Raw genomic sequence first — 16,164 nt, 5'->3', positions numbered from 1 at the left:
GTATTGATTTAGCTGCATGTTTATGATGCAGCTTTGTTTGTTTCATATGTGTGGAGTCCTAAATCATCTCTCCAACACGCACTCTGTCTGTACAGAACAAGATAGGTAGGTGGCCCTTTCCAGCCATGCTAGCTGCATGGCTTTAGGCATGGTGTCAGTCGGTTGGTCCAGACAGGAACATCTCAAAAACTATCACATGCATCACCGTGACTGGGTGTCTTGTGGAGAATTCACAGCTAAGGTGTGAATATTCGTATTTTCATTTTTGAAATAATATTCACTTTCTCTGTTTATTCATCAGATACTTCTTGATAAATAATCAGGAGATGAGGAGACAATTGTTTCTGGAGGTTTTGTAAGCAGTGGATGAAACTGGGACACTAAATGCTTGAATTTCTTCCACAGTGTTGCAGTGATATGAACTAACATTTCTGACAATATCTCCATTGTTCACAGAAGTCAGTCTGAAGTGGACTTTTCTAAATGTGTCATGTTCCAGGCCACCCATGCACTTCCATCGACTGCTTACAATGAAAGAGGAAAACAGAGAGCAGCCAGGAGTAAAGTTTACCAAAAAAAAAAAACAAACAAAAAAAAACCCACATCTGTTATGAATGCTGGCAGCAACTATACTTTCTCTCTCACACACACACACAAACACAATATCAGGGCAGGGCACCTCCCATGAGCACACTAAAAGGCCTTTCATAGCATTCAAAGGCACTCTGCTCTCTCAATCAATGGAAAGCTGCCTGCCAGGCTGTGTTACTGGAGACCAGCACTTGGCTTTTACACTCTGTGGTTTGATAAGGCTCCGACTCAACACCAGGCAGAGTGCTGCTGGCCACGAAAACAATGCCCGAGTCTAAAGCCTCACAGTTCTATCACATATCAGATACCGTCATGCTACAAATTTCAGTTCGAGACTAATTTAACACCCCGGTGATATTACAAACCAGACACAGCCTCAGGGAAGCCTTTCAGATGTTGGGGAATCTTCAATGAGAAATTAAAATGAAACAAACATCACAACATAGCTGTGAAACCCTATACAACTCACAAATCCTCAGGTAGTGTTCTACACATGATAAAATGCACAATTTATTCATCCCAAATCATGATGGTTCCTCCACCATACTTTATGGTTGGGATGATGTTTTCATGATGATATTCAGTGCCCTTTTTATGCCAGATGTAGTGCTGCATGGTCTTTCCAAATATTTCGATCTTAGTTTCATCAGTCCACAAAACATTTGCTGCTGGGTCCCTGTTTAGTAATAATATAATATATATAGTAATATGTAACAGGGATATGAATTTAGAAGTATGCACCATGTAAAATGTGAGAATGTTGAACAGCTTTCCTTTATGACAACTTCATATATTTTTTAATGCAAAAATCCTTAAATATAAAATCATATGCCTCTATTCATTTATCCTGGTGTTACCTCAGTTTGTAGGTTACACTTTAACCTCATAGTCATTGCACAGGGGAGTGCATATATTGGATATTTTAATATTTATGGCTTACTCTGTGCTCTCAGTCAAGTCCAATGCTTGAACTCATGAATAATTCTACAAACTCAAACCAGCACCAGGCGACAGCGTCAAAAATGTCGTCCTGTGCAACATACTGCAAACTCCGAAGGTTTTGGCGTCAAACAGTGAATTATTGACTGGTGAGTCATGCATGTCCATGGAAACATAAAAGTGTGACTAATCCAGAAATATGAAGCGTGAATGGATTCATTTTGGTTTTGTTACACTCCGGTACACAATGTGGTTTTATTCCCATGTCGCCTTGACTCTGAGTGTCAGACATACCCCAGTGTAAATTCAATTTTGCCATCATGTGGGTTCATTAACAAACTAGTAAATACATGGTATTAACTGTCAAAATGCCCACTTAAATTAGCTTAACCACCAGTTACTGTGCCAGGAAAACGAAACACATGGAACACAGCTACCCCAGAAGTTAAAAGAAGTTATAACTCATTTACCCAGAAATGTATCAGAAAGTCAGGGGAAGCATGTGACTCAGAAATCAGCCAGGTCAAGCACAGTGACTGCCAGACCACCGCAGCCAGTCAGCTGACTGACTGCAAGCAAGCAAGCGTAGGGGGTGTGGGTGGGGGTGAGAGAGAAAAACTATGAAACACACCAGGACTGCAGGCAGTGAAGCATAGGGGACCGTTTATTGTACCCAGTACAGATTATTATAAACTCAGCAGTGTAAGAAACACATTGTGAGGGGAGTGGGCTGAAGCCTGTACAAGTGCAGACGATCCCTGTGCCTGGGGTGGATGCCATGATCATGTGTGTCTTCACCGTGGCACACTTCTACAGGCATGATAACAACATCTTCTCCTCCATTTTCCAACCCAATACAGAGGCCTCTTAAAGAAACAGTCTGCAGTAGTAGCATCATAAGGACTGAGATTGGTTTTTAAAAAGGTACATGTCTATTAGAGCCAGACCTATACAGCTTATACATTAAAATCAAAACAAATGCAGCCTTATAGCAAAAATATATACTTTATATAAGTTTGTCTTTGCCCCCATTCAGAAACAGAGATAATGAACACACAAAAAAAATGCAGAGAATATCACAAATATCTTCTTTGTCCAAAGACAGTAAAGCGATATGTTAGTGGACACACAGTCTTGACTGATTACACCATGCAAAGAGAAGCAGAGGTCTCCTGTTGACAGCTTGTGATTGGCAGAGAGGTGTCCAAAAGAGGGTTCTTTTTTTTTCGCATGCAACATCCTGATGCTCCTGCCATACTGGTGCATCAGAGGAACTAGTACACTGCCAAGGAAACATTAAGCATCCAGACAGAAATACAAAAAAAAGGAGCAATGTGACCATTTATCATACATCATAACTTCTTAGGCTTTTATGAATTATCAATGGGAAAATATGTACTTGTGTTATGTGTCCCTTTTGAAATGTAGGAGGTGTAGTGCTAATCATCTCTAAACTTGAGCGATAGAAAGGACCCAGCAGTGGTGAACAGAGATGAGGGGAGTGTACTGTATAAACTGTGGCCTCCTACTGTGGGGTGCAGTCTCTAAAGGGAAGCAGATACAATCTCTTACGAGGGCAGAACGATTAAAGAACGTAACATTTACACAAGAGAGCATCCCAACCAACTAGCCCGAAATACAGCAACGCCCCAGAAACCTGAGAGTTCTGGTTCTCTAAAGTCAACAAAACTGTAGAAGAGCTGGCGTGTTACAAAAAAATTCTAGTCCTATCTACAGAAAACACGTCGATTTGTGGGTTCAGTATATGTTGTGTGTTTTGTGAATCCGTTTTTTGCGAATTAAAGCCCTTTCACGGATTTTGTAGTTCAGATGTGGTGACATGGAAATGGGGGGGCGGGGCAGGGGGGGTCCCAAAAAGGCAACTATAGAATAATGCTGCATCTCAAATACCTCATTAGATTAGTAATGTTTTTACTCTGTTGGTTATTCGATTGTTTTTAAGAAAAGCAGATTGTCACAAAATCAGAAGTGTAACAACTCTTGCAGTCTTGTACAAAGGGGCAAGGGGCGGGTCTGTCAGTTCATTTACTTTTGGCGGGCCGTGGCCGCGCTTCGTTTGGTCTCCATAGCAACAGCGGCCCCTTGCCTTACTTTGGGACGCGCGTAAGGTGGGCAGGGCTACCGAGTCCAGTTCACCTTCACTGGTTTCACAACCCTCTCCCTTCTCTCTCTCTTTCTCTCTCTCTCTTTCGTATGATGGTGCAGTAGAAGAGCTGTCGCGGGTTCTTCCCTCACTCATTCTTAGCTGGGGAGCTTACAGAGTTTTATGAAGGTTTTCCAAGGAGTGGGAGAGGGAACCATAAAGGAGCAGAGTGCAAGGTTTTCCTTCCAAGCAGCTCAGCTGGTCCAGCGCTGGATTTTAAGAGTGGGCGCCGAGAGACTTTGGGAGTGTTTGTGTACGTGTGTGTTGTGCGTCAGGACCCTGCTGCTTGTTAGTAGCCGTAGCCGTCTGGGAAGGGCAAGCCTGCCACACACTGCTCCCCAGCGTCTAGCAGGTAGGGAGCGGTTTCGTCATAATGGGTGAGGGGCACAGTGTCGTCATCCAGCCCCGGCAGGCTGTCCGGGTCAGCCTTCAGGTTGGGCCTCTGGTTGTCGGGGAAGGCCATCGAGAAGAGAGCCTCGGGGTCACACACAAACTTGTACACGTACCTCTCTCCAGCCACCTGAGAAACACAAGAACAGGCATATTTGACTCAAGTATGAAATCTCCAGAATGACACCTCTTATGTATGCACATAAAATGCATAATATCAACGCTGCAAATGTGTAAATTCCTTTTCTAGACTCTTGACTCACAGGTAAAACAGTGTGTAAATTCTCTTGATTTTGATCTGGTGGAAATCTGGGGCAGCAAACGCCAAAAATAAACAGACTGATATATTTAGTAGGAGAAGAGACGCGGCCTGCAGTCGAGTATTCACTACAACTATTTAGCCGCTGGCTGTGACAAGACCCAAACAGCACACAGTTGCTGGGGAAAGAGGGTGAGAAAAAAAAGAAAAGAGAAAAGAGAGAGAAGAAAAGGGTGAACGTGCCTTTACCTTCTGCATGATGCCCTTCTCGTAGTAGTAACGCAGCGAGCGGCTCAGCTTGTCATAGTTCATCGCCGGCCTGTTCTTCTGGATGCCCCAACGACGAGCCACCTGAGGAGAAAGAATCCATAGATTACTAATCTGCAGAGCAAACAAGTAAAAAAAAAACCTAGACAAAAAAGAGTCCAGTTGGGCAAAGTAGGGGGGACTAACCTCCTCAGGCTCGATGAGTTTGAACTCCATGCCACGACCAGTCCAGGCTATGAAGTGGCCATTGGCTGGGTCATCCAGTAAAGTGACCAGGAACTGCCAGAGCTGCAGGGAGCCGCGGCGCTGGTAGGGAGGTCCGTCACGATACACAGAGGCTTCCTGTTTTACTTTACCTGGGAGTGGAAGAAGAAGAAGAAGAAGCAGGGGGGGGGGCAGGAGAAGAGAGGACAGAAAGAGATGAAGAGGCAGAAGGGGAAAGAGTGAAGAAGAAGGAAAATGTCAGTCATCACTGTACTCCAGCACGGCCACAGTGTGGTGAGACATTCCTGCCAGATGGTGACTGTGAAGTGGACTTGCTGTTCATTATGTGCCATGAGGACTGAACTCTGCCTCAGAAAATGCTCACGCTTCATGGGCTCACAAAATCTAATACTTCTGCGCCAACGTTGTTTTTCTTTTCAAAGTTCTTTCCGTCTTACCTTCTAATCTTTCAGGGACCACACAGGTATCATCAAAGTACAGCTGAGAATCTCTGTCGAAGGAGAAGCCTGAAATAAAAAGAAAAAGAAAAAACGCAACATGAATCAGATAGAAATGTAAGAGCAGACAGCAGAGCGTGGGAAACAGGCTTTCTGTTGCGTCATATAAAGGCCAGTGACCACGTTCAACCCAGAGATCCAAACTGCATGCAAAGCAATATAGCTGGGCAGCCTCCCAAGACTGGAAGCTTGTATTGTGCAGAGCTCCTGTCAGCTGCTGATGTGAGGAGCAGCTACACAGGATTCATTGATAGATTCGCTTCCCCTTGAGCTGTCATTTCAATGCTACTGACCGCTATTCTTTCATCGAGCTATCGCCCATGCTGAGCTTTCTGAGGCTCGATAAGTCACAAGGTTCAGGGTCACAGAGAATGGATTTCACGAATGGATTAATTTAAACATCAGAGACATAAAAAGCAGACAATAATCTGAACTTACTTTCATGGTTATTTTGGTAGAAGCTCCCCGCTCTCCCGAACGATGACTGACAGTTAGGCACTTCTGTAAACAAAGAAGATGAGCGTATAAATTTAGATCAGACATCCTCACTGTCATATCAAATGTGTAATACATCAAAATCCATCTCACAGCTGACAGATATATTTGGACACCTGCCACTGCCCACAAAGATACATAGCTCTGATGCTGTATCTGCAGTTCGCAGGGTTCACTCTGTTTATGGAGACGCTCAGTCCAAGCTATATTAGTGTGTTAGGTCACATTGATAAATATACAGTATGGAAATAAAAGGTCAAAACACACGGTGGCTGCTTTTCTGTTCAACCAATGGCCATGTACATCTGCAGCTGCAACAGCTGGGCTGAAAAATGCCCAACCCCAACCCCAACCCCAAACACACACACACACACACACACACACACACACACACACACACACACACACACACACACACACACACACACACCTAGATCAGAGTACACTGCTCAGCACACATCCCTTGCATGTCCGCCAAGCCCTTAAATGGGATTAGCACCATGGCTGCTGTATTAAATCTCAATGACAATCAAGTTGGGCCCTCGAGGGGGTCAAAGCCTGTCTTCTGTTCGCAGTGTCTCTGCAGTGCATACCAGCCCCTACACCCCCGCCCATCATGCTGTTTCCTGCCTACTGATAAGACAACCACAGATCAATCTTGATCAAGCGGTTCCTTGAGTCTCTGAATGTACTTGTCCTCACTTAGGAAAAGAGTCTGCACGAAGTAATCGTTACTGTCAAGTCTTAGCATGCATGCAGAGAAAGAGAAAAGAAAGAAGGAATCAGAGAAAGCTCCTCCCATCAAATGCTGATTGTGCATGGATTCAAACTGTGGCTTTATATCTATATAAATGGTTCTGGCGCTGCCTGTCGACCACCAACGCTGGGGTGACAATATGTTCCACGCTGGCCCGCGGAACATGCACATCTTCCATCCATCTAGAGATGAGAGGGCTCTGTGACGTAGGTATTTAAAGGCCATAAGAAGCTAAGAGGATTTGTCATTACATCACTACCCATCCAGCCGGTCATACAACAGGCAGAAAAAGAATGAGAGTATATGAGACCGAGTGAGGAAAGATAAAAACAAAATGCTGCAGAGTTTCAGGAAAAGAGGATGTTAATGCAGCAGAGCAGGGACAACAGCTGGGTGTGTGGGCGTTGGGATCAAACAATGCACTGAGAGTCGCTCTGGCTTGTTTGATTTATACCATGTGAGTAAACAGCATCTCTGCCATGACTGTTTGACGAGGTTTTTTTTTATTTTTTGGAGAGGACTGGCACCATTTGGCCCCTTGTGCATCCTGTAAAACCAAGCAGAGAATTCCCAGGCACTTACAATCAACTTGCTGTGCTGCAGGTCACTAAGTCCTCTGGGGGCACTGGCCTAGATCTATTCCAGGTAGGCTCAGTGAAGAGGTTCGGTGCACCTGGCTGGATGACCCATTTACTTTCTGCCCTTGGAGGCTTACGCTGAGCTAAAAGACCCACTTTTACTTTACTGGCACGACTCTGGAGGAATGATGCAGGTTAGTCTTTGAGAGAGTGTGTGTGTGTGTGTGTGTGAAATGAGCACCTGTGTGTCCAGGCCTCTGCTGCATGCTAAAACTCACAGGCATGTGTTAGTGCCCAGAACAAACATGACCAGCCACATTCCTCACCCTCTGCCTGCTCTACTTGATCTCAGCCATGGACGACTACTTTCACACAGCTTCATGCTGCTAACTGAGCAAGAGCAGGGGAAAATCCCTCCCCGTGGTGCTTTCTGCACCACATCTCGAGAGGTAATGAACTCTTCCCAACTTATTTTACGGACAAATGTCCATCTCTAAAACCTGCTACTCACCAGAATCGAAGCAGAAGTCACGGGGCTCCTGTTTGATGGCCATGGGGTGGAAAGCAGTCTGACATGGGGGGCCTGGGGGGCCCATGGTGGGGACGCCTTGCTCGGTGTATCGTGGGTCGATGAGCTCTTGCTTGAAACCCTGGGGAGGCACAGCCACCAGTGGCTCTGACATCTGCCGGTGGTACGGAGGCCGTCCGTCACGTGGCAGACTGTTGTTGCTGCTGCTGGGAGGCTGGGGCAAGAACTGGGGGCGCCCTTGACTCTCCGATGGGGGGAAAGGTAGACATGGCTCTGACATCTGCCTCTGGAACCTAAAGATGACAAAGTGGCAAGACAATTAATGCGGTCTTTTCAGAAACAAGCTCACAAAGACACTAAATGAAACGTTGAAAGAAACAGCCCTGCGCCCAGATAAAGAGGTGAATGCTCACCTGTGCTCAGGTGTGAAGTTGTTGGCATCCTGGCTGATGGGTGCACAGGGCACGGCGAAGGGCGGGCTGTGGCTGTGGACTGGGAGCGCTTGCTGGTTGGGAGGGCGTGCACTTGCTGTTATTGGCTGTTGTACGTGCACCGGACGTGACCCTGGAGTTGGATTGGCTACATGGGGGTGAGGAGGGGGAGTCTGCTCACTCAGTGGGTGCGTTCCTGCTGTGCTGGTGGGGCCACAAGGAGAGACTGGTGTTGAGGGGGGAGTTAATGGCTTGAACCCTGGAGTGGGCTTCCTGTCACAGGCACTGTGGACGAAGAGACGGGGCAAAGGTCGGCGTGAAAAGTCAGAACTCGTTTAACCTGAGACGGGTGATCAATACACTGTCTGGGGGCTGCTGCCATTTTCGCTGCAGACTTCCACAAATGTAAAGACTCACTACATACCTGTAGCTGTAAAGGCACTTCTCTCCGTAGGGCATGGGACTCCTGTCCTGGCGACAGGGAGAAAGCTCTTTGGAGCGAGTCAGCTCTCGTTTGATCTTGGATGGTGGCGGGCCATGAAACATCACTAGATGGAAGGAGACATAGAGAGAGATTCAACATGACTGAGCGCATTAGATAAACTTCAAACATCACCTAATTGAAGCTATAAACAGAAGTGCAGCAGTTATCTTAACCACATTTGGAACTGATGGATAAATGGATGCATGGACAGCGTGTGTGTATTCCCCCGACTGACAGAGCCACTTAGCAGCTATTTATCATCCGCCTTAATGACGGTCGACTCCGCGCTCTGAAAACAGCCATCCATCCACCACTGCTCGGTAGCATGATACTGACTGCTCTGTACACACAAAAGCTATCAAACTCCTCGTCTGATTCCCATTAGGGCGAGCAATACCAATACCCATGAATCAGTGTGGCTGTAATCTAATGGCGGTGAATGATTTTCTTCTCCCGCGCTGTAACCATTAGACACTAGCTGCAGCTTTCTGCGTATCAGTGGCAGTTTCCGGGGCGCCACATAATAGCCAGGCAGAAACCAGATCCCCGGGCACAGAGGAGCGGGAGCCAAATAAATCACCCAGGGTGCTGATGGACCTTAGCAGAGCTAACAATGGGCACGTGAGCTCCCCTGTGTGCGCTGCGAAACCTAATGGCTTGAGTGAGACTCCTCACACAGAGAGAAAAGTAAATAATGGGGAGATTAGGCATCTTTTCTTACTCCGGACTGGTGCAAGGGGGTGGATTAACGAACAAGCACCCAGCACAAACTCAAACTGTACCATGCCCACAACTTCTCTCTTTTAAACTCGCAGTGCCCCTCCACTGCAGAGCACATTATATAAAGTTTGGGCCTGGATAAGCGAAGGAGTGGTTTGCCATGTGATGCCCAACTGACTGTAGCTCATATTGGAAAATCTGGTTTTTGGTAAACAAGCAACTTGTGAGAGAGAATGGCCAGCAGCCTGGCAACAACAGCGACTGCCAAACTCACTCCTCTGCATATTACACACACCCACAAACACACACACAGTGTACTGACAGTACAAGGTCATGGAGTACACCACAACAGCACTTTACAGTGAGCTGACTACATAGAGCATAAACCTACATATGTACACAGCCTTGAATACACATGTCAGTGTATCAGCCTCAGTAATATGTCACAGCACTGCAGGCTAGTGGTCAGTTTGCAGCTCACTGTGCCACATTAACCAAGATTTAAAAGGCAGCCCTGACAAAGACAGGCAGCAACCACACCCTGTCTCCACCTCCTACGCATCAGACAAAACATAAACTCAGAAAGACAGAGGGAAAGGGGAGGAGGCACATAAAGCGCTCCATCGGGCATAACTCAAATACATCCCTCAGCTGCAGCCTAAAGTCAATGTGCAAAGACAAACAGGAGGCAGACAGTTTTGGGGATGTTGGTTCTGGGGAGCAGGGCTGAAACAGGCAGCTCTGGAGCTGCCCTATCCTCTGGAATCTAGCCCACTTCAGCAGCAGGGCCTGAGTGCGGGAAAGTGTGAAATCAGATTAGGAGCTTGGCTCATGTGATGCCCCATGCCAATCGGCTGATTAAACTCAAAATGGAGGAGAGGGAGGGAGGGGAGAGCGAGAGCAGCCTTTCCCAGAGCTGTGTTTTGAAGACGAGGAATGGCGTCTGTCCTCGGCTGGATGAAGAAATTCTGATAAAACGGAGGGCTGACCTGGACATCATGTCAGCTCACAAAGAATAGGAGCAATTTCTTCAAAGTAAAGAGAAGCCTATTAAGTCTTTTAGTGGTGAAAATTACTGATGCGGTGCTGCTAAAACATAACCTGATTTTCAGCCTGAATTGCCACCGTTACTTCAATCTCTGCCCTAAACTGGCAGGAACCAGACTGATCATGACCAGGGTTGACTGGTATCAAAAAAAAAAAAAAAGACAAAATCCGTTCAGTGGACACATACAGGCTCAAAATAAGCAGAGATGAACAACAGAAATCAGGTACTCACAGCTATCCGACTGGAAATCTGGGACAAACTGTTCGTCATCAGGTACCTGGGCTGTGAAGATACAGGAGAATGTCACATGTGAAAAAAAAAATCAAAAACTTACTCCTTTCAATAGCTAACAACCTAAAGCTGACGCCTTTAAGTGCCCCAAAAAGTGTGGAAGAAAAAAAGATGTGAAACAGTGGAAAGAAAAAAAAGGACAAGAGATAAAAATATGTTTATTGAGGATTTGAAAAACAGAAAAAGGAGAAAGGGAGCAACTGCAAAAGCTACGATTTGGCAAGACAAAGAGGGTCCTGGTCAGCAGTTTCTCATGCATGGGACTTTGCTCTTCTTGCTCTAGTTGCTAACTCAAAAATAGCAATATTTCACATTCTCATTAAGTTAATCTTTCATCTTGAAACTTGCCCATTTAGAAACAAAGGTCTAAGAGAAATCTGTTGCAAAACACACTCTCCAGTGGCTGATTGTAGTGGAAGGATATTAAAAGTAAAACATAACTTTCCCAAAACCCAAATAATTGAAATTTGGGTTTGTGTTTGACAGATGGAGGGGGCAACGTTGACTGTTGTAAAACAAATACAGAACTCACCTTCTGCTATCCAGATCTCTTGCAGCTGACTGAGGTCTTGGAAGAGTTCTGGAAATCAAAAAGTCAAAGATACTGAGTAAAGTTTCTCTCAAATCTAAATACAGGGCATACGCCTGGTTCATTCACATCAGTGACGTTTACCTTCTGTGTCCTGGGCGAGTTCTGTGTCGATAAATTTCCTTTTCCTGTCGTTCAGTGGCCTGTTGTGTGATGGTTCCTCCACGTGAGACTTGTGCTGTTGGGAAGACGAGAAGATGAACGACTGTCAGAACATGAACAGAAGACGTCACTGCCCTCCAGATGGACAATACAGATGACACGAACGTGTACTATAAATGTACAGTGATGCACAGTGACCACTTCCATGCTGTAGAGCCATGGGCTGAAAGTGTGACAATGTGAGTCTGGCGTGTGTCCACTTACACTGGGTGGGACCATAAAAGGGACTTGCTGGTCGTAGAATCCGTCCATGTTATCTGCGTTACTTGGGGTGGGGGGGGGGGCTTCAATACTTGGGGGGAGGGGGAGGTGTTCGCTTTAAAGCGACAGCGCCTGGGTCACTTTGTGGGTCACTGGAAAACACAAGATGAGGAAGTAAACATACAGCAGGTGCCATAAAATCACTTTGCTTAAACTACAAGAAGCAGTGACTGGAAAAAATGTCACTTTAAGTCTCTGTCATGTCATTTCACAAGCCCAGACTCGTTCTGTTGAAACCGTGTCAGAGGGGTATTGACCCCTACAGGGGTGTTCACATTTCTTGTAATTGTTGAAGCCATACCGCTGCAGTAGGGCCACCATCCTCTCTCTCAGCCCTTTATTTAACCAACAAACAGCTCTTTGAACCGAGCCGTGCCGAGTTAGGGGAAGCAGCACCATGTAAACACTCAGCCATTACAGAACACATGTAAAACAGTTATATAAGCCACGCTCGCTGGCCATCTGTGGGCACTACTTTCCACTATAATCAGATTGGAGATCTTGAGTAAAAGGCTTGGAAAGCGGAGTCCGGCTCCACGGACTCTGTGGCGTGCTCTACAACGCAAAGCCTCCTGAACAAGATAGAAAAAAGGCCGGTCACAGAGCTGATTAGTGTCTTACAGAGGGCTTGGACCTATTGTTGGGCGATGAAACTGGTGTCACAGTTGGCCGAATCTGAAATCCCTGCTCCCCTGTGTACAACTTTATTAAGTTAAAAAAAACAAAAAACTTTCAGCAACAATAACAGAACATTAAGGCACTAGCACTGTCCTCTATCCTCACATCTCCCTCAGCAGAGTGATATGACTCACTCCTCTATCTCTGTTAATGGATGACGGATAAAGGATAGCTGCTGGGCAATAATTACAGGCGCCACATACAACATTAGAACCCACTGTACGTGTCTTCATGTGGCACGTATTAACGTTCAGCACATCCACCTAGAGAAGAAAGTTACCACTGACAGTGTAATTGGCTCCACTGTGACCTACTATTCACAGATAGTTGCTTTCTTTTAATAAAAACCTACGGTACAAACCTACTGATGAAACACTGCATCGACTATTACAATATTAAAATTAAATATAAGAATGATTACGTGCGCACCCACCGAAAACTAAACAAAGTTCACCACAGAATTACAGTTAGACCATAACTTTCCCTCCAGCTTCACAGGCCAGTGAAAAGGTAAACAGTCAGACTTTTATCACAAAATGATCTAATACTCGGTAAAACTTTCTGCGTCTCAGCCCGAGGCTGGGGGGGGGGGCGCCGCAAGGGGAGGAAGATCATCCGACACCCCCCACCCCCCGCGCCGACACCCCCTCCACTCCTCCTACTCCCCCTCCCCGCCCTTCCCCCACCCCATCCCTCCCTTGTTTTTCTCAATGAAGTGAAACTCGATCCGTGTGGAAACACAGAGGGAGGAAAAAAATGGCCCGTCCATTCATAAAAAAAAAAAAAATCCCAAACAGTCGCCTGACCGCGCTGATAAGCCAAAGCCAGTATCTACGCAGATAAATCGAGGGCCAAATAGAGCGCACGCTGGGCTCAAACACGAAACACGGCACCTATTTTTACGCAGATAGGAGCCAGTTTAAAATGGTTGCCAAAGTAAATCTCTTTAAATAAGATGGCGTTGCGTTCATTTGTAGCCTTAAAGAGCGTTAGAAAAATATCTAGTCACAACGCGGCTTCAAAAAAAAAAGAAGCAACTTCTCGCAGAAAGAAGCGCTGCAGCTTACCTTGTCCGTGTGTAAACACGTCCTCTGTATCGAAACAATGCGGTAGAAATATCCACAAATTATGAAAAAAACAACGTGTCGGTAGTCGTGTGGTCGTCTGCGCACTGACACACTGATGTGCCTCCTTCGACTCACAAAACTTGACTGAGCTTTTCGTTAATGGCCCGGTCGGTTTTCCCCTGGGCTCCAGCGGCACGCGGAGGCGCACGCTGATTGGCGGGTCGCTCACGTCTGTTAAGCCGGTAGCCAATGGCGTCTCGGGAGATTATGAATTATGCATGATGCTCGCTTTGGCCAATCACAGCGCGTCGGTGGCCTATATTTATGAATGGCTGGATTTCATTCACACTTTTTTTTTTCGACCATGAATGCGGAGACGTGTTTGTTAAAGGGCCAGCTGCAGTGGAAACATCCGAAAGATCCAAACGTACACAGAGGCTGCAAAGCAACAGTCACTGCCACTGACTTCGCCCAGACTCTAATCATAGATTTGTATACTGCAAAAAACAAATTGGATTAACCTTACTCAATGAACTTTGCTATTGGCTCTGACACACTTTACCTGACAGCACTGTAATTAAGTTTAGTTTTTGTGCGCTTGTACTTGTCCAGTTCCATTTTACAGTGTTTTTGACTTCTTCTCCGCAACATTTCAGAGGGCATACTGTACTTTTTCCTCGACTATATTTATCTTAAAGCTTTAGTTACTTTGCAGATGCAAAGTTGTGTATCATCCTTCAGAAGTGGCTTGATTGTTATAAAAGATCATGGAATGAATTAAGCTATTCTCAGAATAAAATGGTAAAAAGCCTTTAATGAGTGTAAATGAATGTGAGTTTGCTTTGGCAACTGTACTCACCATGTTAACATGTCAACAAGAAGGCTGAGAACATGAGGCTGAGATCATTCACCACACAAACCTGTTCAATACATTGTCCATTAATTTAACTCATTATCTCCTGATGACGACTGAGCCCTGGAAGAAAAGGAAACTGACAGGGTTTTCTTAATGCTGAAGGTTTCAGTATTATCATTATCAGGTATCAGTTTTTGAACCATGCTGCTGTGGGCTGTGACAACAGCTGGGTAGAAACTTACAGTTCAGCTGAATACTGTATACACACACACACACACACACACACACACACACACACACACACACACACACAAAACATCACCAATGTTATTTACACACAGTCTGATTAGTTTAATTGAAGAGATTTTTGAAGTGCAAATGGAGATGATGAGGTTAGTCAGTAAGGTCATGATGTCTGAACAAATACAGGCCAGATTAGTATAAATAAAAATTGGTCAATAATTTTGAGGTTTGAGGTTTGGGCTCTGGGTAATTGTGACAGGCGTTTCTCACTATTTTACAAATCAAGACAATCAACTGACTAATCAAGAAGACATTCAACAGATGAATCTATAACAATGAAATCAAAGTATTTAAAAATAAGAGAGTCATGTGAGTACATGACTCTCCTGACTCTACTTATTTCTTTAACTATCACTGTCTTAAAATTACAAATGTAAAACCTTCCCAAATTTTGAATATCATAAAGTATTTGAGAGAAAATAAAATGTAAGATTCATTTATGTGTGCATTCACTCACAAGTATGCATGTGAAGGAACGGCTGCTGAAGCCCAAAGGTTAAAGGTCATGAATAAATAGCCTTTCTCATTATCACCTCAGTCACCAAATAAGGAATCCCTCGTATAAATTCTATATCACTGCAAATGTCACTCAGAGTTTGAAACAAATTCCAGCAGCTGGTATGAAAACTGTAATCCCCGGCAAATCCCTGCAGCCACGATGCCGAGATTACGAGCCTGCTGCAGAGGCAATAATAGACAGAACAGACAAACACACATCTAGTTGTCACATAGGATCCAGTGCTATCTTTGTTGGTCATCACAGGGAGTGAGGTCTAAGGCCAAAGGCAAACGGCTTGTCTTTCAGGATTCGGGCTCCACTTGGAGATGTAGTTCTGAAAAATGTGGAGGTGAGAGGGTTTAAAAATATCCACAGTCAAATTCAATTGTACATGTGTGAGAAGCATTAAATAGCAGAGGACATATCTCAGCGAGACTATTTCAAAAGCAACAGCCTGCAGGTCCACTGTATGGTGCACCTCTTCATTGGTGCGGATGTGGTGGGTGGTCATTTGGAGGCGTGTGGAGAGTGAGCACATTGCGTTGCTGTTCTTACTCTTTCCTTAAATAAATGTGCCATATGCAAAGGGTGACACGCTGCTTGTGTACATACCTCTCTCTCTTTCTCTGGATGACTGTGAGTGTGAGAGTGGGAGCTGCGAAGGCAGGGGAAGATTCAAGGCGCCAATTTCCTGTTCCCTCGAAGACTACTACTGTAGGTTATTGTGACACTGATGTAACGGCCAGGTCAGCAGTGCAGCCTGGGTGCAATGTGGGCTAATCCTGATACTAAGAATCGCTTACTAAACCAGGTGAGAATGCCGAAAAGAAACAGTGGAAGAAGAAGATCGTTTACTTAAGTAACAGGAACAATAAAAATACTCTGAAATACTATTATTGATGCACTAATGTTGACTTCACTTTAATGTTGCAGCTGGGAAAGGTGGAGCTAATGTTAACTACTCTATTTGAAAGAAGGTAGCTCATGAATTTCTCCTTGTTTGTATCATTATGTCTGTATTATCTGAATCTGCAGAGTAACCACAGGTAGGAAAAATAGTATAAAGGAGCATAAAAAGGAAATA

At 45.1% G+C, this 16,164-nt stretch overlaps 1 protein-coding gene across 2 annotated transcripts; it reads right to left on the bottom strand.

Annotated features, from left to right (window-relative positions):
- Positions 1–2,176: 2,176 nt before the first annotated feature.
- On the bottom strand, positions 2,177–13,560 carry etv5a (ETS variant transcription factor 5a). 2 transcript variants are annotated; one of them, XM_041057664.1, is made up of 13 exons: positions 13,423–13,560; positions 11,621–11,769; positions 11,339–11,432; positions 11,198–11,245; positions 10,606–10,656; positions 8,547–8,670; positions 8,105–8,407; positions 7,674–7,984; positions 5,771–5,833; positions 5,273–5,341; positions 4,797–4,966; positions 4,587–4,694; positions 2,177–4,214 (listed from the first exon to the last, which is right to left on the bottom strand). In XM_041057664.1, exons 2-13 carry the CDS (start codon positions 11,666–11,668, stop codon positions 3,984–3,986), a joined length of 1,620 nt encoding a protein of 539 aa, XP_040913598.1. In that variant the 5' UTR covers positions 11,669–11,769; positions 13,423–13,560; the 3' UTR covers positions 2,177–3,983. The 2 variants fall into 2 exon arrangements, with proteins under 2 accessions (XP_040913598.1, XP_040913600.1); XM_041057666.1 differs by having other exon boundaries at positions 4,593–4,694.
- Between the last annotated feature and the right edge of the window lie 2,604 nt (positions 13,561–16,164).

The sequence above is a fragment of the Toxotes jaculatrix genome, chromosome 15 (genome assembly GCF_017976425.1).
Source record: "Toxotes jaculatrix isolate fToxJac2 chromosome 15, fToxJac2.pri, whole genome shotgun sequence".
NCBI classification, from domain to species: Eukaryota; Metazoa; Chordata; class Actinopteri; family Toxotidae; genus Toxotes; species Toxotes jaculatrix.
The sequence above is the reverse complement of the archived record's forward strand: the minus strand, read 5'-3'. Positions and strand labels throughout refer to the sequence as shown.

Bases quoted from the DNA above. Each gene is read 5' to 3' on its own strand.
- etv5a (XM_041057664.1), bottom strand. From the start codon at position 11,668: ATGGACGGATTCTACGACCAGCAAGTCCCTTTTATGGTCCCACCCAGT. The intron at 8,408-8,546 runs GTATGTAGTGAG...CTTCGTCCACAG, and splicing joins AAGTGCCTTTACAGCTACAG to TGCCTGTGACAGGAAGCCCA. The intron at 5,834-7,673 runs GTGAGTAGCAGG...CTTTGTTTACAG, and splicing joins TGACTTCTGCTTCGATTCTG to AAGTGCCTAACTGTCAGTCA.